At 45.5% G+C, this 21,313-nt stretch overlaps 1 protein-coding gene across 1 annotated transcript in view; it reads left to right on the forward strand.

Annotated features, from left to right (window-relative positions):
- The window catches only part of LOC147678040 (mucin-3A-like), a 174,535-nt gene that overhangs the window by 152,401 nt on the left and 821 nt on the right, over nt 1-21,313 (forward strand). Inside the window, exons 8-9 of the mRNA XM_086945937.1 lie at nt 519-684; nt 17,334-17,501. Of these exons, the coding sequence (XP_086802063.1) occupies nt 519-684; nt 17,334-17,501 (334 nt within the window). The remainder of the gene's footprint in view (nt 1-518; nt 685-17,333; nt 17,502-21,313) is intronic.

Consider the following 21,313-nt stretch of genomic DNA (forward strand, 5'->3'; position numbering starts at 1 on the left):
GTGTTACTTATAACAGCTGTATTGGTGACAGTGGCGTAACGATAGCCCCGCATCCCCTGCAGTATGGCGGGTCACTGGCCTGAGAGCTCTAGACTGGCACGGAGGATGGGAGGGGGCCCCCTCCATGTAGTTTGCAGGGGGCCCCATCAAGTTTCGTTACAACACTGGATACAAGATCCTGTTGAAGAGAGTCAGTTTCTCCCCCATGTCATTAAGATTTCTCCAGGGAATAGACTCGGGCTTTTTCACCCCAAAAAGTAGCAGAAATGCAGTACAAGGGAAATATTGCCGGAGCTTTAGCAAAAGAGCGGCGAGGGGCAGTTAGCCCACCTATGAAAATGTACTTTCATTAATTGTGGAATATGAAAAAATTACCGCCATGTAAAAAAAAAATGCTTTTATTTTTCTTCAAAATGTAGCACACCGAGCGAAATTAAATCAAACAAGAGTTATTTGTCACTGTCACAACGAATCAGATGCAATGACGATGATACTGAGAGTTATTTTGACTTTCACAGAGGTATGCCAATGGAACGCGCCAGCAAACTACTCCCAGTTCTACTTCCCGTATTACTTTGATGGCTCCAGTTTGAGATGTGTGACCCACTGCCGCAGCGGCGTGCCAGATGCAATTAACTGCAACCATGGGGAGTGCAGGCTCCTGAGAACAGGACCCCGATGCTTGTAAGTGCAGGAGAAGGGCTTGTAGAATGACTTCCGTGATTACTGTAAGTTTCACTGAGATATGTTTCTACATAGACAGAGACACACAAGAATGCTAATAGCGATCACCTGGTTTTATGTAGCGCCTCGTGCCACACTTCTGCACTTTCTAGTCACTGTAAATAACTGGTGTTATTATTATCCAAAGTAATGGTACTCGATTGTATCGACCTCTGAAGGATGGAAGGCTGAGTAGGCCTTACTAGTCTTCGAACTCGTGGCCTGCGACTGACCCAGGTAAACATGCCATTTTCATTCCTTTAAAACAAGGATATATTTTGAACATATTAAATTCACATGCAATGGTTTCATTGCTCTACTCCTGGTTAGCTCTGATGATATTGAAAGAACCCTTCCTTGCATGTTCAAATCAGAGCATTGATAACAATTTGTGGACGCTTTAGATTTTCCAGGTAAAATATGGTTGATGTTCATTGTTTCCCTCTTTGTCGTTTCCTCCTTCCGTTCCCACTACCAATAGGAGGGAGCTACCAAGTCTCATTGGCTGATCTGAGAGCCATTGTACTTTTAAAACATAAAACACATAGGGCAGAATTCTACCGGCAAACTCACCTAATTTTTGGTTGCCTTTATTTTTGTCTTCGAATACATTTCATCCCAAAACGAAAGGCATGAATATGTTTATACTTTTTTAAAAGTTGAAATGACTTCTAAAAGTCTACACATCGAGTTTTATCATTTTCTGACACCAAAAGTTAAATAAAGTCCAGCTTTCAATTTGGAAGGCTGCTGATGGGAAGAATTTTAAGACTATTACACTCCCAATCAGGCCAGAATTTGTATCTCGAATGAGTCATGTCTAACAGTAAACAGCGAATGGATTCCCAGGTCTTTGAGGGATTATGTTATTTAGTCCAGTTTTAAGTTCTTGAAGAACTCATGCCATCAATTGTACTAACAAAAAGAAAGAAGCACAGAGATTTGAGAGATTTGGGTCAGTTCTCTTCAGCCATATGTTTTTCATGTTTTGCCATTGCTTGGATGGGCTGTCTATTAAGTCCAGGGCCTTTCATGGAAGTTTATGCTGTTCCACTTGTGTTCCCTCTAGAGTTTAGCAAAGGGGCATACGTGTGGCTAGTGTATACTCTTTGATGTATTTACTTTTACAACACAACAACATTTTAGTTGCTAATTTACTGGTTTTGTCTGTAGGAAATGCAGCTGTTTGGATGCCTTAGACTGTTATAAAGCCACCTATCGCCCTTGCATGTTCATAGTTAACTTTACTGTCCTTATAAAATATTGTTACATTTATAGCTATTTGTTTGCAAAGTAATGAGGGCCACACTTAGGCTTTTTGAAAGATGCAAAAAACACTAGCCCTTTGTCAAAAGTACTATTATGCAATAGTTTGATGTGTATATAGTTTAAATTGGAGAAGCACTGGAGACGTACTCGTAAGGGGGAAGATAAGGATCGATACTTGGCAGCCATGACCACTTACTATAAAAACATAAAAAAAGCGAGAAAAATCAGTCTCACCACCCAAATAACAGAGGCAGGTAACTCTACTCGAGAGCTATTTAAAATCATACAGGCTTTCACTAATCCAGTAATGTGTGAGAGCCCGGATATATTTACCCAAGATCTTTGTAATAAAATCTCTCAGTTTTTTGAAGACAAAATTGAGGGGATATATAAAAAAATTCTGAAAGTCTCAGGTCCTTTAGAGACTGTGACCTCAGAAATCCCCCCAACGGTGACCCTTGGGAATACTCTTCTTGTAATCCCAGAAATTTCTTTACAAGATCTGACTACACTCATAAGTAAAATGAAGACCGGCTCCCCCACTGATTTGATTCCTGCTAAAATGATTTCACCTCTGGCGGAATCTTTAGGACCCACTATTCAAAAACTAATGAATCTTTCCTTTGCCGAAGGACAACTTCCACAACCCTGGAAAGAAGCGGTAGTGAACCCCATACGTAAAAATACCACCTTACCTTGGTCAGAACTCTCCAACCTCCGCCCTATTTCCCTCCTCCCTTTTATAAGTAAACTGGCTGAGAAACACGTGAATACCATCATCTCTGGCTTTATCGAGGGGGCAGGGGGCCTGGACCAATCACAATCTGGGTTCAGGCCCAACCACAGCACTGAGTCGGCCCTCCTCTCGGTGATTGATAAGATCAAAATGTCACAAGATAGAGGGGGATCCATGATTCTAGTGCTGTTGGACCTGTCTGCGGCCTTTGATACCGTGTCTCATAACATTCTTCTCAGCCGTTTGCAGGGAGTGGGGATTGGAGGCTTAGCACTATCTTGGTTGGAGAGCTTCCTTTCCGGGAGGTCACAATCTATCAGCCTGGGCCCCTACCGTTCCATCTCGAGGGAGCTCACGAAGGGGGTGCCACAGGGCTCATGTCTCAGCCCTACATTGTTCAATGTATATGTGGCCCCCCTTGCTGAGATTGTGCGGAAGTATGGGTTCACACCGGTCTCCTACGGTGATGACACCCAGCTCCTCTACCCTTTCAGCTCCCTTGGCCCTAAAGTCAAGGAAAACTTCGCTGAGGGTATGAGGGCAGTGTCACATTGGATGGCCGCAAATTGCCTCCAATGTAACGTTGCAAAAACGGAGGTTATGCTCTTCGGCAAGGCAAGTCTTCTATGGTCTCCAGATTGGTGGCCGCTGGATTTGGGTCCGATTCCAACATCAAAGCCTCATGTTAAAAACTTAGGGGTGAAAATTGATCAAAAACTGACCCTTAAGGAACACACCAATCATATTGCAGGACTGTGCTTCCATACTATTGGCCTTCTAAGACGAGTCTTCCCGTATCTTCCTGACTCTTACAGGAGGACACTCGTACAGGCTCTGATTACTAGCCGCCTGGACTACTGCAACGGCCTGCTGACATTAGCAAACGCAGATGCAGTAGGCCGTTTTCAGGTAGTTCAGAATACTGCGGCCAGATTGGTTATGGGTGCACCGGCCAGGACTCCCTCTAAGCCCTTGTTGGAGGAGCTGCATTGGCTCCCTATACGGCAGCGCATCAGCTTCAAGATATGCTGCACGGTCCACAAGTGCTTATATGGGGATAGTCCCAAATATCTTTCTCAATCACTGGAGCTGTATCAACCCAGTCGGTCACTTCGCTCAAGCAACCAAGCTCTTCTGAAACCCCCCACAACAAAAAAATCCAGACAGGGAGACCGAGCATTTTCCTCGGTCGGCCCTGCTTTATGGAATAAACTTCCAACAGACCTGAGAATGACCACCAACCATCTGTCTTTTAGAAAGGCATTAAAAACTCTCCTTTTTCAGGAAGCTTCTCAGATCACTTAATCATTCCCCTGACCTTGTTAATTTTCTGACCGGCAAAGCGCGGAGATACCCTTACGGGATTGATTCCAGCGCGATATAAGAAATTAAAATATAAACAGTGTATACAGTTTAAACAACATTGCAAGATGAGGAGGAGCCGTGCCAGCGACCAAGATGGCCGCTTGAACATCGGCTCCGCCGGCCGCCACATCCTGACTTGTCATCCGGCACATACTCCTGAGCCCCATCCCTACGATCGTGTGGGGGACCAGCGCCTGAACCACTTGGTGAAATTCTGAACAATTTGAGCGCTTCGGCAACATAATAACGTTGTCTGCAATTTTGTGGCCTTCTGGTGCCAACGCCGGGACCCTGTGTGTGGCGCTGCCCGCTCTGGAGTTCGACAACATCGGCGAGTGGGACCGGAAGTGCTCGGTCGGGGGCCCGGTCTACGGACGCTGTGTCACATCTGAAGTGTTTTCGGTGTCTCCCTACTTTTTGCTCCTACTGCGACCTCCTGTTGGGACGGAACACCCCCCGATCGACTGGTTTTGATGCACATTGGTGACACATTGGCTGGGCCTTGCTCGATCGGCGGAGGTGGTGTCTGAATCGGAGTTGAAAATGGCAGCAAGAGGGGACCCTGAAAAGCCACCGCCGAAAACATCTAAGACTTCCAGACTGGTTCAGTCCCACAAATGTAAATGTAAATGTATTGTATTTATATTGCACACTTCTACCCCGAGGCCTCGTAGCACTGTATTCATACCGCTGTGGAACCCATCCTGGCTTTCCTGTGAAATGTCCACTCCTGGGCACCCCCAAGGTGAAGCCAGGCATCCAAGCACTGCTGGGGCCGTTGTGGAGATTAAGCAAGCTATTGCCCAGAGTCACAGAGTGGGACCCATGATTAGACTAGGCACCGAGGCGAGAATGATCAGGTCTGGGGAAATTGAGTCCAAGAGCCGCCGAGGCTGGAATTGAACCCTGGTCCCGGGCCAGACCTCTGCATCAGGGTCTGCCGCTCTAACCATTGAGCCACACTTCTCAACAAACTGGACAAGTACAACTTTTCTAAGGGTTACCCGGTGGATGAAAAGCGTACTCCGACGGGAGGTCAGGAGAGTGATCCCACCGGAGAGGACCCGACGATGAAGGACTTAATGGCGGCGATTACCGGGGTCCAGTCTTCCCTGGGTAGAATGGACACCAAATTGGACACTGTGTCAATCGAGGTGGGTCTCATAAGGGCGGATCCTGCTAAAACCACGGAGAAGGTCAAGACGTTAGAGATCAAAGCATCGAGCCTCATTGACGATGTATTGGAGTTGCAGTGGGAAGTGAGAGACCTCAGGGCGGCCCGGACTCAATTCGATCGAAAGTTGGACGAGTATGAGGGACGAGCGAGGTGCAATAACATTCGCATCCTTGGAGTGCTGGAGAAATTGGAGGGCCTGGCCCCAGATCTCTTTGTGGAGGATCTTATCCTCAAACATCTCAAACCCAAGGGCCTAAGCAACTTTTTCACAGTGGAAAGGGCCTGCAGAGTTCCTGACGGACGCCCGAAGCCTGGGGCGCTTCCTCGTCCCATGATAGCACGGATTCTGAATTTCCGCGATTGGGACGCTATTCTTCAGACTGCACGATCTTCCTGACGGCTGGCATTTGAGAACGCTTCCTTACTATTTTTCCCCGATTTTACCCAGTCAGTTCAGAAACAGCGGCAGGGTTTCATGGCAATCAAACGGCGGCTGCGGGCCTCGGAAATGAAGTACTCCATGTTGTTCCCGGCGCTTGGGCCGACTTAACGATGGTGGTGGCGGTGCTGGTTCGATTGGCGCGTTTTTATCCCCCCCCCCCCCCCCCTGCTATTTTTGTTATTTTTGAACTCTAATTGAACAATTTTTGGCGGGGGAATGTGATCGGGATTGGGATTGTGGAGGCTGGCGGCCTGTTGTATGGTCCTCCTCCGTTTTTCTATGTTTAGATAATTGTAGTTCGTCTTGGGAAGACAGGCACACTGCTAGTTGGGGATGTGCATATGTTGCATGCAGGGGTGCAGGGTGGGGGGTTGTTTTTTTTTTTTTTTGTTTGTTGGTTTGTTTGTTGAATGTGACCTGAGTCTGCTATGGGTGCCGCGGAATGCTTCAGAATCTTTGAGAGATAAGTATGGCTTCCGCTAGATTTGGCTTGGGTTTATCCATCCTCAGTTGGAACGTGAATGGCTTGGGGGATAAGATTAAGCGTGCTATGGTGGGGCAACTAATTAGACAATGCTCGCCAGATGTGGTTTTGTTACAGGAAACCCACTTTATGGGCAAGCGCTGTATGGCACTGCATCGTGGGGGTTATAAACTGGTGGCTCACACAGGTTTTACTTCTGGATCTAGGGGGGTATGGATACTGGTGAAGAACTCCTTTCCGCTTACTATACAGGCGACTTGGTCTGATAACCGGGGCTGCTATGTCGGCATCTCGGGACTCTGGGAGGTTAGGACTGTTACATTTCTTTCTATCTATGTCCCTCCCGCACTGCAGGTGGATACCTTTCGTGACTTGAGCAGGGTGTTTCTTACATTGCCCATTGGAAATATGGTACTAGGAGGAGACTTTAATGCTGTGATGGATGGTGAGCTTGACAGGCATCCCTCTCGTGTGTTGTTGCCCTCCCGTAGGTGGCTGTCGGATTTTATCTCCGCAACTGGTTTGGTTGACGGGTGGAGACTTCGACACCCCGGTGACTCGGAATACACGCATGTATCCGCGGCACATCACTTTCTCCAGGATTGACCATGTATTGGTGCCAGCATCCCAGGCGGTGTTTATTCAGGAAGTGTGTCATTTGGCAAAAGGAGTGTCCGATCATTCACTGATCTGGCTTCCTTTAAAAATGGGACTAGGTGATGTGGCCAGGGTGGCCCCGATTGGCGCTTGAGAGACCCTATTATTAAGAAGGAACTGGTGCGTGTCACTGATAGTTATTTCCGGGAGAACGCGGGGACGGTCGATTTGGGATGCTCCCTCTGGGAGGCCTATAAAACTGTTGTCAGGGGGGAGGCGCTCTCCCTTATCTCTGGGCAGAAGAAGAAGAGCAGGGCGGAAATTGACAGGATTGAGATGGAGTTGTCGGCCTTGGAGAGGGAGGTATCCAATGATGGGGACCCGGGGGCGGGACACCGCCTCGGGCTTCTCAGAGATGATTACAAGAATCTGGCGCGTGATAGGGCGAAGGTGCAGCATGCTAACACCCAGAGCAGAATTTACGAACACGGCGATAAGGCCGGAAAACTGATAGCGTGGTTGGAGAAGGGAGACTGTGAGTCTCGTCTGGTGCCGGAGCTGCAGATTGCGGGCTCGGGTGCCACGACGAATCGACAGACTATAGTGGACAAATTTTCCCGTTATTATGTGGAGGTTTACACATCGATCGGAGACTATACTGTGGAAGATAACGCAGAGGTCATACGGGATATTCCGATGCCCTTCCTGTCCGCTGAGCATAGGGAGTTTCTGGACTCCGCCCTCACGAATGACGAGGTGGCGGCGGCCATCAGGGGGGTTCATTCCGGGAAGGCCTCTGGCCCGAACGGTATCCCCATAGAATTGTATAAACTGCACGCCGACCGACTGGCCCCATTTTTGAAAGATATGTATGTTGAGAGTAGAGATAATGGTATATTGCCCTATGACCAGCGCATCGCTAATATTATTGTAATCTATAAGGAGGGTAAGCCTCGATAGGAGTGTCCCTCCTATTGACCAATTTCCCTCTTGAATGTGGAACCTAAGGTGCTGGCCAAGTTGCTCGCTACCCGATTAGTGAAGGTTATTACGACGCTGGTACATCCGGATCAGTCTGGCTTCATGCCGCGCCGGAATACTGCCCCAAATCTCCGTCGACTTCATGGAGTAGTGGCGGGAGCGTCTCATATTCATGAACCGGCAGTGCTCCTGTCGTTGGACGCCACTATGGCTTTTGATAGAGTAGAGTGGTCTTATCATTTTGCAGTATTGGAGAAGCTGGGGTTTGGTCCCGAATTTATTCGTTGGATTCGTCTTCTTTATTCTGCTCTGTTGGCTCGAGTGGTGGTTAATAACCATAAGTCCCGGGATTTCCTGTTGGGGAGGGTCACCCGCCAGGGCTGTCCCCACTCACCACTCTTATTCGCCTTGGCCCTGGAGCCGCTCGCGGCTTGGGTAAGGTGGGACAGATCGATTAAAGGGCTGCGTTGGACACCGGAATGGGAGGATAAAATCTCGCTCTATGCAGATGACATTCTTATGTATTTAACCTCCCCCTGACATTCCTTGATTGTTTTCTTGGACATCTTAACAATTTATGGGAGGTACTTGGGCTTTGCCATTATTTGGGCGAAGTCGGTCCTCTTCATGTTGATCGGTGATCCGCCTAGGGTACCGGCGAACTGTCCAGTAAAGGTTGAACTTGTGAGCTTTCGCTACCTCGGAATCCAAATATCAAAGGATCCTAAAGTGAGGTTTAGTGCAAACCTGGGACCCCCCTTGGCCAGACTGCGTTGCAATGTGGCAAAATGGAGGGAGTTGCCGCTCTCCTTGTTAAGTCGTGCGGTTCTTTTTAATATGATGGCCCTCCCACGGTTTTTGTACGCTTTACAGAATTCCTTCGATACCGTACCCCCTCATACTTCAACGAGATTGAATCATTGCAGCGCCGGCTTCTCTGGGAAGGGAAACCACGGATTGCGCTATCTAAATTGATGTTACCCTGGTACGACGGAGGGATTGGTTCGCCTAACATTAGGAAATACTACTGGGCTTCCCAACTAGCTCCTATTAACCATGCAATTTATGGCTCGCCGGTTGACCCCAGGTTTGCCATGGATCGCGGCCAGTTGCCGGGGGGTGAGTACACTAGGGTTTTGTACGCTAGACGTGGTAGGTTTCCTCTGGTGGGCACGACGTCACTGGCGACGCGAGTGTGGCATGAGGCTAATCGTGCTCTTAAATGGGAGGGTAGAATAACAATGGCCACGCCTTTGTGGAACTCGGAGGGACTAGGTGGTTTGTGGAAATCAAAGGGTTTCGATCGCTGGGATCTAATTGGTATTTCGCAGGTGCGAGACTTGTGGGGTAAGGATGGGATTGTAACTTTCGAGGAATTGCAGGTCAGACACCAGTTGCATGAGAGTGAGCGGTATTGTTACCTACAAATCAAACATGCACTGGCGGTGGCCTCTCCGCTAGAGGACCAACTCTAGGATGGATACCTTCCTACCAAGGCAATTTTCCTGGTGTATAGGACCCTGGTTAACCATGCTGAGGATCCCCTAGTGAAACTTAGGGAACAATGGGTTGCTGATGGCTTGGTCCTGGATGAAGAAGATTGGGGGGAGGCTGTGTCTTCCCCTCGTGTAGTAGCGGTCCCTATGAGACTTTGACTGGTGCAGCTTAGGATTCTTCATCGATCCTACACCACGGGCCCCGGGTTGTTACGAATGGGGCTTGCTACGAATGCAGATTGTCGCAGAGGTTGTGGGATGACTGGAACGTTTATGCATATCTTGTGGGTGATTATTGGATTAAGATCCATGTGAAAATGAGTGAGGTGTGGAGTGTACAGATTGCACTGGAGGCACGCCGTTGCATACTCAATGTTTGGGAACCTTCAGACCTCTTGAGTCATGGTAAATTGTGGATCACTCTTGCATGCATGATTGCCAAGCATAATATTGCACAACTATGGGGCGCTAGCCGGGCTCCTCAGCTTGGGAAATGGATGGAGGACCTTGACTGGGGCATGTTCCGGGAGAGGTCTGTGTATGTGGCCAGGGGGAGACCCCGTAAATGGGGAAAAATATGGTGTGTTTGGAATGCTTACCGTGGGGACATCTGTACACCACCGGATCTGGATCCTGTCCGTGAGGAATTGGATGTCGATTGAGCCCACTTCACATACTCCTTTATATTTTCTGTAATGATGGAAGCCTATATTCTCCTCATATGATTTGCAAATACCCATGGCACAATGGTCACTTTTCAGTTTGTGTATTATTGTTTTGTGTTCAATAAAAAGATTTTAAAAAAAACAAAAAACAACATTGCAAAAAGCTTGAGAGAGCTTGGCACAAGCTTTATTTGCCTGAGGATAAGGAGTGCTACAAACGGGAGCAATCAATTTATAACGTGGCATAAAAAATGCCCAAGCAAAGTACTTCACTGAGGAAATTACCATGTCTAATAATCAACCTGAAGAGGCTTTTAAAATATCTAAGAAGTTTACCAATCCCCACACTCTCTCTCACTCCTAAAAGCCTCACCATCTGGTCTTAAATCTCAGACTATTTTGAGAGCCAGAAGGGGGGTATTGTTGGGTCCTTAAAAGTTGCCGGTGCTACCAACTGCATTGCTCTTATGGGTCACATGCGCAAGAAATATACACTGCCACTAATATCAGTGAGCCAGTCTGGCCTCCAGACCAACCTTTGACAGTTCCTCTTCCATTATTTTACTCCCTTACAGAGTTTTTCCCCATTTCGATGGAGGATCCTGAGCATGCCCTTCGAGTCTGAAAGTCGGGGGCCCCCGACGACCCCTGCCCTCCCCGAATCTCGTGTGCTAATACAGAGGCCATAAACCCTGCCCTGAATGTATTGGTCAAATACTCATTGTGTCAGGCCTCTGGTCCCAGGAAGAACACCAGGTTGATTTTACTGCTCAAAAAAACTTGGGCAGATAAGTCCGACCTGTCCAATTACAGTCCAATTTCCCTGTTCCCAGCCTTTGCTAAAATTTTCCAAAAATTAGTCAATATCCAACTTTCCTGTTGTCTCGATGCTAACCAGTTGCTTCATCCTTCACAATCAGGCTTTCGCCCAGGACATTGCACTGAGCCCGCTTTGGTTGAGGTCTCAGACACTATTAAATTGGCTGTGGACAATGGGAAGAAAATAGCCTTGCTACTTTTAGACCTTTCAGGAGCATTTGATACGGTTTCCCATCCTATCCTGGTACAACGCTTGCGTAACATCAGGTTGGGTGGGACAGCCCTAGGCTGGCTGTGTTCCTTTTATTTGAACAGAGATCAGTCCGTGTGGATGCCGCTATTTGCATCAGACTCTAAGTCTATAGAGTTTGGGGATCCCCAGGGCTCTGCTTTGTGCCCGCCATTGGTCAATGCCTATATGTCTCCTCTGGCAACCTTGGTGGAATCCTTTGGCGTGCAAATCATCTCTTACGCTGACGGCATACAGATTATTCTAACTTTGTACGGGAATATCTCTGGTGCCCAACGCAGATTTGAAACATGCCTATCAGCAGTGTATAAAAAGATGTGCCAGAGTAACTTCAAGAGCAACATGAGCAAAACAGAGGTAATGTTTTTGGCCCCACTCCACTTTGTGGGTTGTGAGGTTTGGCATAGTCCTGCTCCCTCTCCGCCGAGTCCAACTATGATGATTAAGAAGACGGGAGTGAAGTTGGATTGTCACCTGTCCTTTAAACCAAGTGGCTAGCACTGTTGGGATCTGTTTCTGCCTTCTCCGGTTTATAAGGAGGTTTTTGTTCCTTCTTTGGGCTCCTTGTTGGAAGATTAGTCCATGCCCTTATAACATCTAGGCTGGACTACACCAATGCATTATACATTATACCTGGGCCTCCCACTGTACCTGCTTAAGAGGCTCCAGTTGGTGCAGAACGCTGCGGCTATGCTCATGCTCAACATTCCTTGGAACCTTTCTATTCAGGCCCGTCTTAGGAAGTTACATTGACTTCCCAAATGGGCAGGAGTGAAATTTAAGGGACTGGTGCTTAGCGATTGAGCTTTCTATGGTATAGGCCCTCAATATATACTCAAGCTACTTTCCTCTTATCATCCTTCCGAGACTCTGTGCTTGTTGGCTGTTGTACCGAAAATGAGGTGGAAGAGATTGGGATGCACTTCCTTCTAGGCATTAGCTGCTGCAAGTTGGAATGCCCTTCCATAGTTTCTACGGGCAACCAGGGATGTGGGCTCTTTTAAGTGCAGACTGAAAACTTGGATGTTTAATGATGCCTTTTCAATTTTATCCCCCATGTGACAAAACCTGGGATCTATTGAACATGTAGCACCTGGACACTCTACAGAGTAGCTACAAGCTTTACAGACTCTATTTGATTTGGTTTGATATGGGCTCCATTTACATTTAAATTAACCACTTACAATATGAAGATCAGCTTCTAACTCATTTTCATGACCCATTTTTAAAGGGCACATCTTAAATCTCATATTGCAGTCAGTTCCTTAATCACATTTTCCTGACCAAACGTAGCTCTTTACAAGGGAACATGGGACATTCCCCATCTACAGACATTTTTAAAAATGGGGTCAAGTGGTGCATTCTGTAGCAGAATTGGTAAATATGTTGGCTTGTAAGTTACAGGTCTAGCCAACAACTCTGATAGGGCAGATTATGGAACATTACCCAGGAACAATAGTTCTCCATTACAACAAATCATATTTGAATCTATCAAAAAATCTGTATGCCTGATGCCAAACTAAATATTATCACTGTCGATCTGAATCAGTAAACACCATCTGAGAAATATCTTTAGAAAGTCCTATTCTATGAGAATTATCACTAGTTTTAAATACTGAACAGTAACACATTGCTCATCACTGTTAAGTGTCAATTATAAGGCTATCAGGATGACTGTGCTAGAAATATGACCATTACATGTCATTACATGTCAGGGTGTAGTGTTCTATTACTTTGTGCTACCATATTTTGTCTGAGTGTTGCACTAGAGTTCTAATGCTAATGTTCAGCTAATAACATGATGCTCATTGTATAAGCTTTTATGAGTTGCACATCCTTATGCACATTTGCGATCCACATTATACACGTACTTAGAAGTATTCAAAAAAGTTCAATCAGTTTATTTCTATTCATTTTTCGAGGTTCCATCATTTCATGCATTTTATTGCTCAGGAATTGCCCATCCGGGCCTAATCACAGGCATGTTAAGAAACTCGAATCCTCCATTTACATTTGAATTCACCCAATGCATTTCGGTCATCTTTGACCTTCGTCAGTGGAATCTACAATAGTTAAGAAATATATGTCAGCCAAACGAAATGGTTCTTGTGCAGAAACAGTAAATTAAGAAACTTTTTTGTTCCAACCCTACCCCTTAAATGAAAATGTCAGTGTTACTGGAACTAATATTTGAACTAATATTTAATACAATCTTCTAATTACATGTTCAATCCCAATCACCCCATGTCCTCCATTAGTTACTAACCACAACCCACTAAGCAGTGTTCCATAGTCTTAAGTGCAAAAATGCCAAATTATCTTGCGGGGACCAGCGGGCCCCATTGGCCCCGGGGACTGCCACCTCCCTGGGGCTTTTTTTTATGATGTGCGAGGACACATGGACCCCCCAAGCCGCGGGCACCGCCGCCTCCCTGGAGCTTTTTTATAATTGAAGTGGGGGGCCTCGCAGGCCCCCCCAAACCCCGGGGACCGCCACCTCCCTGGGGCTGTCTTATAATTGGGTTGGGGGGCTTGAGCCCCCACACGCACCGGGGACCAACACCTCCTTGGGGCACTAAATTTTGAAATTGGGGGGTCTGTTACAGACCCCCAGGCCCCAGGGACCACCACCTCCCCGGAGCTTTGAAAAGAAGGGGGGCCGTGCGGTCCCACTCCTGGAGCCCATGATGGCCCTGGATACCTCCACCCACCAGGGCCGGCTCCTGCAATGTCCCGGGGTTCCTACCCCCTGGACATTGCGGTTTGCTACGGCAGGGCAGGAGCCATGTGGCTCCCACCCTGCCATAGCAAACACTGCTTTGGTTTTTGGAAGCGAGAGTAGGAAACCTGCTCTCGCTTCCAAAAACCAAAGCAGAATTACTTTTGCACAAGGGGAGCTGCATGTCAGGAGCTCCCCTTGTGCAAAAGCAATGCAGGTTCCCGGGGGAGGCGGGGAGCCAGCAGGGACCGTGGAGGCATTGGGGCTCCCTCCACGGTCCCCATCAAAGAGGCCAGGCCCCGGGGGATAGGGTACCCGGGGACAGAAGTGGCCCGGGAGAGGGCCACCTGGCTGTCTCTCCCGCAATAAAAAATAATAATAATAATTAAAAAGAGGCAATGCGCTGCCCCCTTCCCGTTTTTTAAAAATTTCTTTACAAAAGGGGCCTGGGGGATGGGGTCCCCAGGGCCCAAAAAATAGTAAAAGAAGGGGGGCCACTCAGCCCCCTTGCAAATAGAAAAAAACAGCATCTCGTCAGAGGCCACGCCCTCTTGCTCGACCACTCTGCAAAAGCGCCCTATGGCGCATTGTTAGATGGAGAATTAATTCCCTTTGAATACTGAGGGTCACTGGGGGCCAACAAGCCCACCAGGTACCTCCAATATGCGCCTGGGAGCTGCATTGCAGAGAGGTGCTCCGAGGTCATGCCTCTTTTTACACCACTCTGTCTCTTGGCGCACTGCTGGTGGTACAATGAGGTCCTCTTGTGACCTCAGGACACAAGTGGACTTTATCCCCTGAATGCAGCACACATAGAAAGGGGAAATAATGAGGAGGAATATTGTTATTTCTGCTCATTGCGTCTCCCTTAAGCCTTATGGTTATGATGTATTTCCAGGTTTACAGCTTGTTGTAAATCTGGGAATGGGTGTTACTGTGGAAACACCCACCGCAATACCCATGGCACACTTCCCCATAGTAGTGTAAGGCAATGCAGCAACTTGCACTGCATTGCCTCGCTCCACATCTACAAGGTCATGAAAAGCCATGCAAGGTGGCTTTGTGGAGCCTTGTATATATGGCTAAGCGCTGTGCACCACCGGAACGTGACACAAATGTATGTTACGGGGGCGCACAGGGCTTGTGAATAAGCCCTCCCCCCCAGTTTCTTACTGCTTTGTTGATCAAAGGCTCCTTATAAAGTTTGAATATAATAGGCTGGAGGATGGAGATTTGATGAATAGAACAGTAAATAGTTTAGGCTTGTATCTAGTGGAATTAATCTGAAATAACCCGGATTCATTCTCCAGATGCATCTCACCAGAGCAGTATGATGCCATCAAATCCTGTGTATTATGTGAATAAGACGGCAGGGTTCACATTTCAAATAGATCTATGGAGTGTCATTGACGATTAGGGTGGTTGTCATCTTCATTGTGATCCAGGGTCTGAATCCAGACTGATAGGTGTGAGTAGGGTTGTTGATTTTTTGAGTTTGTTTGTCATGGATGCTTTCATCAATCTCCAAAGGCAGAGCAGATTGTTGGTGAGATAGAAATTTGTGAGCTCATCAAATTTAATGACATATTCTTCAGGAAAGGGATTGTAGGAAACACATTTGTGTGTGCAATTCACAGTTTTTGACTGACTTGACCAGTATTTTTAGGCTCCTCAACTGTGTCTGCTGTGCACATGAGCAAAACATCAAACATTGTTAATAATGGGCTAAACTCTATTGGCATATCAACTTACTATAAAAAAGGCTACCTTGCAAGACATTTTAGAAAACCACTGGACTTCGAACTGCAAGTATCCTGCTTCTGTCTGCCCGGTAGAGGGCTGAAACATAAAGACTAAATTAAGCAGTAATTCAAAAAAACCTTATTGCAGACATGATATAAACACCTGATAAACTGATTTCCTTCACCCTTTGAGGTAGAGTGAGAATGGATTCCATCTCACCCATACACATCAAACAAACTCCCACTCTGCATTTAGGAAATACACACCCTTTGAGCATAGTTGAGTTCTGTATTAACCAAACAGCTTTGAAGAGAATCCAACATATTTTAGCTGAAAATACCAGCCTTGTTCATGCTTGGAAACATGTTCATGACACAAACATTTAAAGTGATCAAATTAAGGAAAACAGAAAAAAGACTGTAGCTTGCTACTCTTTCTTCATAATCAGGCTTATTATTAAATTAACCATGGTGTGACACATTTATTGAACATTGTATTAGTCATTATCAGTCATTAGTATATCAACATTCAATTCAAGCATTTGATCCCAAAACCTTATGCTCATCGTAATCTGAACTCATAACACAGCACTATCCCAGCACTTAGTCATTTATGTTTCATACTGGAAAAAATAATTTCACACAAATCTTACAGAATCACAAATTATCAGGGTAAAAGTGTTCTCTAAAATATAGTTTTCTTCATGGGATTTGTTTCATCGTCAATGTGATATTGAAATCTCACTGTGTAAAACACAGGAAAGAAAAGAAATGCATTAAAAATGCAAAAATCATTGAATACAAACACATTGTAAATATCCTTGAATACATTAACTTTGCAAATATCATTACTATCTTCCCTGTTCTGGTATCAGAAATGACACTGGAATGAAAATAAATGCATTACAAACGCCCAAAATCATTGACTACATTACATTAAATATTGTCAATATCATTACTCTACTCCCCATCTCCCTCCGTTAGAGAGAGAGAAAATAAGGAAAGGCTTAGGCGGAAGAAAAACAACATGCAACAAAGAAGGGTGGTCACCCCACAAGCTCCACCATAGAACAGAGTATATTTTATATAATCAAAACGTGTTTGAGGCACTGACAACCCGCTAACAGTACAACAGTTTATCATCAATGGTGATGTTTGCAATAATCACATGGATCTTAACTTCAAGTTCGTTTAACACAGATAGATCCATTGCCGGTTCAATTATGTTTGTAGGAAATGCAAGATTTGCTTTTTGCTCACCAACTCTCTGGGAAGTTGTTGTGCTCTACGACTGCTGTTCTGCATGACACAGGTGATTCTTCTACTCTTTTTGCTCTCCAACTCGCCAGCTGACCAGACCATCAACTGACTCGAGTGGAACACTCAAGTACCAAGCACAATGCACACAGGAATTCTGGGAGGCTTAGGAGGTGAAAACATAAAGAAAGTTCTACCGATCAAAGGTGGCCATGTTGCAAGGAACATAACTTCACCACAGAGTTACACTAGGTTCATCTAACTCATCATTGAAATGGATAAAAAGGAAACTAGAGAAGGTCTTTACTCTCTTCCAATAACAAACGGTTTCTCATTAGAGAATCTCACAAGATGAGGTGTTCAGCGATTCAAGTAAGATAGCCCTTTTGACTAATGCACCCATTGATTGTATCTTCAAGGCTACAAATTTAATTTGTCCGTGTTTCTGAAGTCAATATAATGAGTATGGTTGAATTAGGTCACAACACCTCTTAGCAGAACCTACAGACAAGTCAACTCATAAAGGGACCTCTGTTAGTGTGTTGGTTAGTACTACGCATTGCACCGTTCATGATTGTTGTCTAACATTTACTGTTTCAACTTCAATGCAGCTGCGTAGACCTTGATACATACTGGTACGAAGGAGACAACTGTAGTTCCAGGATCAACAAAATTGCGGTTTATGGGGGCTTTGGAGCAGCTTTGGGAGTCATGCTGATTGTTATCATTACGCTTGCCATTCTTTTGCATACATCCAAGAAGAAGCATCATCAACAAAGGTAAGTTAGCAGTCCCACAGCATTATTCAATTCGTTGGAAATCCCTCTGTATCTTCAGTTATTTATCAAGTCCTCAACACCCCTTTAATTAGCTCTCATTCTCTCAGAATCCTTCAATTAGTGATCAATGCCTCAGCATCCTCCTGTTACTTATCAAGTCATCAACACTCCTGCAGTTAGTTGTAAATCTCTCAGCCCCCTTCAATTAGTTATCAGTCCCTCAGCAGCATGGCTCAACACATAAGCCAAATCGACAAAAGTATGAATTGACAGCTACAAATGGTGTGAAGGTCGTCTTCAGGGTCTTAGTGGAAGAGCAAGGTCATCAGCTTATTACGGAATTTCAAAAGTAGGGAGGAGGCCTTTAGGTGTAGAGGGAGGTCATTCCATGTTTTGGGGGTGAGGTATGAGAAAGCTGGCTCTCTTCTTCTGTGAATGCAGAGTGTCTGTACAAGGAGATACAGAGGCAAAGCATAGGTGTATGGTGGGCTGGTGAAAGTGGAGGCAGGAGTTGAGGTATGCCGGTCCAATGTTGTTCAGTGCCTTGTATGCATATGTGAGGAGTGTGCATTGGCAGCCTTTGTGTACCTGCACCTAGCGGAGGTCTCTGAGGTGAGGCGTGATGTGGTTGTGCCATGGGAGGGCCAGGATGAGTTTGGCAGCGGGGTTCTAGATGGTCTGAAAAATGTGGAGAATGTTGTTGGCAATTCTGGCATAGAGTGTGTTGATGTAGTCAAGACTGCCAGTGATAAGGGCTTGAGTGATAGTACGCCTGGTGCTTTTGGAAATCCATCTGAAGATTTTTTTAAGGATGTGTAGCATGTAGTTGCAGGAGGAGCTCATAGCGTTCACCTGTGTGGCCATGTTGAGTTTGTCGTCTAATATGATCCTCAGGTTCCGTGTGTGGTTGGTGGATGAAGGAGTGGGTAATGGAGTAGGACCAAGCACTGATGGCCACCAGGTAGAGAACCAGAGGGTGTTTGATCCCAAAGATCAGTACTTCTGTCTTATCTGTGTTGAGTTTAGGACAGTTGGTTTTCATCTATTCTGCAATGTGGATCATGCATGCAGTGAAGATGAATCTGTTCGTGGAGGATTTGTCTGACATGAAGAGGATGAGCCGAGCGTCATCAGTGTAGGAGATGATTGAGACGCCATGGGATCTGATGAAATCTGCAAGAGGTGTCATGTAAATATTTCACATGGTGGGGCTGAGTGATGATCGATGAGGGACTCCGCAAATTAGGTGTTTGGGTTCCGATGTGTAGGGCTGGGTGTCTGATTCGCAGTGCTCTCCTTTTGAATAAAGAGCATATCAATTTGAGAGCTATACCGTGGATGCCTGTATCGTGGAATCTTTTAATGAGGCTTGAATGTGATGTTATCGAATGCTGCTTAGAGAGTCTGCAGTATGAGGAGGGTAGTTTCTCCTTGGTCTAGAAGGGTGCAAATCTCATCTGTGGCAGTAATAAGTGCTGTCTCTGTGCTGTGACTGCAGAAATCCAGATTGGGATTGGTGAGAAGATTGTAGAGATCCAGATGGCTAGTGAATTGCTGGCTGATTGCATTCTTTTTCACCTTTGCTGGTTGTAGAAGTAGGGAGATGGGTTAGAATTTGCTTAGTTCATTGGGATCAGTTGTGTTTTTTAGGAGGGTTGTGACTGCAGCACTTATCCACTCCTCTGGGAGCATTGCTGACTCAATGGAGAAGCTGAAGTTGTGGGTTAGGAATTTGCCAATCACAGGTCCTCCTAAGTTGAAGATATGGTGTGAACATAGGTCTGTATCAGTGTAAGTGTTCTCTAGTTGGTTAGGTGTTCGTCCAAGTGGTAAGTGTGCAGTTTGCTGATGGTTTGGTTAAGTTTGGAAGTTATTGTAGTCAATGGCACAGGAACACTGAGTTTAATGTTAACAGCCAGAAATTCCAGCTGGTTAAATTGCTTTAGAGTTCAGCTTCAACAGCAGCCAGGTTTAGGATCCCGGACCCTGTCAGCCTCCTCCTAAGCCAAAGGGACAATTATTTTCATTATCTCTCATATCCTCTGCAGCCTCTTCCCTATCACCACTGTGCTGCACACAAGACCCTGCTACCATATATCACCTACTAACAGCAGGTGGTAAATATGTGCATTAAACCCCAAAGAATTGGAAATTCCATGCAGTGTTACACCTGTTGAAGCCAGGCCTGTGAAGGTATTGCCCGTCTTAACTCGTAAACGTACGGCACTGGTAAGATTTCCCTGCAGGGTGCCAGCAACTACCGGTGCCAAGTATAAACCCACATTAAAATGTATACAATGATATTACACACATGAAGACTGATTACTAAAATGCTTTGTCTCATTTAGCCCCATGTGTGTTGTTCAAAGGGAGTTGTTAGGGACCTACATATAAAGTCTGCATTCCTGCATCTTTGTTTAAAATGTAACAAGGAGACAATGAAAAGCTATCAGGAAGGGTGGCACATGACCACAGCCTTCAAACATTGGGTACATTTGAGCAAAGCATACATGTCCAAAATAAGAGAGTACTGTATTGCTAAGTCAAACCTAGACAGGCAAAGAGTTTGATTCAGTATCATATGAATAAACATTCCACAATGTGAGTAGAATCTCTTGTTACCTATAATTTCTTGGGGATTCAAGTAGAGGCAATTAGCATTAAGGGGTGCAGGTGGAGTACAAACAAATGTGAAAAAATGCGTCCACGTAATAGATGTGGCATTGACCTAGTCGAAAACAAACTAAAATAAAAATAGCCACTGAAGTCTTTGTAGGCAAATACATACACCTGTGGAGCTGTAAAATTGGTCTTTGGGTTTAGAAAGATTTTTTTTTCAAAATAATAAATAAATAGGAATGAACAATACCATAAAAAAAGTTTAGACTAAGATGAAATATAGCTGAATAACTTAATATCAATTCTTGTATATTATCTCTTCTAATATTTATAAATTCATGATGAGATAAAAGGTAACACGTTATTCCTAAGAACATAGAAACCTCCCAGGAGTCCTTGCCTCAGGGTAAGGCTTCTAAAAACGAATCCCACCCTCTTGGCACCTGTTGTTATCCTATTTTGCCCTATGGGAGCAGAGGCTACGTAGGGCACTCTTATGCTCCCCTAACGAGTCCCTCATATTTGGCAATAGTCCTCTCTGCATTGGTGTGGTAATTATGCCAAAAATATGCATTTTCATCTGATGTATCTCAAACTATTCATGAGGGTTTGAGCTGGTCCCATGGCTAGTTGGAGAGGGGCTGGCCTGCTGGTGGTCCAGACTGTGTAGTCCTACCCTGGGTTGCTCACAATGTGATTGTTGTCTCTTGTGGCACACCAAGCAAGTGACAATACGTCAAAGGATTTCCTGGTTATTGGTTCTGTAAACATATAGCTTTGCTCAGTTGGAGGTCATGTGCTTGTTCATGGATCACTTCTGCAAATGTTTCTTGGTCTCGAGCCTGAGCCGTTAGGATGTAAATATTGATCATGTGTGAACTGTTATGCCAACTTTATGTGAATTTTCAAGATATGTGAGATATTGTATTTAGTGTATGTATTTGCCCATAACCTGTACCACTTGCAAAATGCAATATGTTCGGAACCTAGGGCCTAATTTAGAATTTGGCAGATGGGTTACTCCATCGCAACTGTCACAGATAACCCATCCGCCAAAATATAAATCCCATAGTATCCTATTAATTTATATTTATGTGGATGGGATATACATCACCGTTGTGACGGAGTAACCTGTCCAATAAAATTTAAATCAGACCGTAAATTTAAGCTACGACCTACCATATATGAGCACA

Source organism: Lissotriton vulgaris, chromosome 12 (genome assembly GCF_964263255.1).
Source record: "Lissotriton vulgaris chromosome 12, aLisVul1.2, whole genome shotgun sequence".
Classification (NCBI taxonomy): Eukaryota; Metazoa; Chordata; class Amphibia; order Caudata; family Salamandridae; genus Lissotriton; species Lissotriton vulgaris.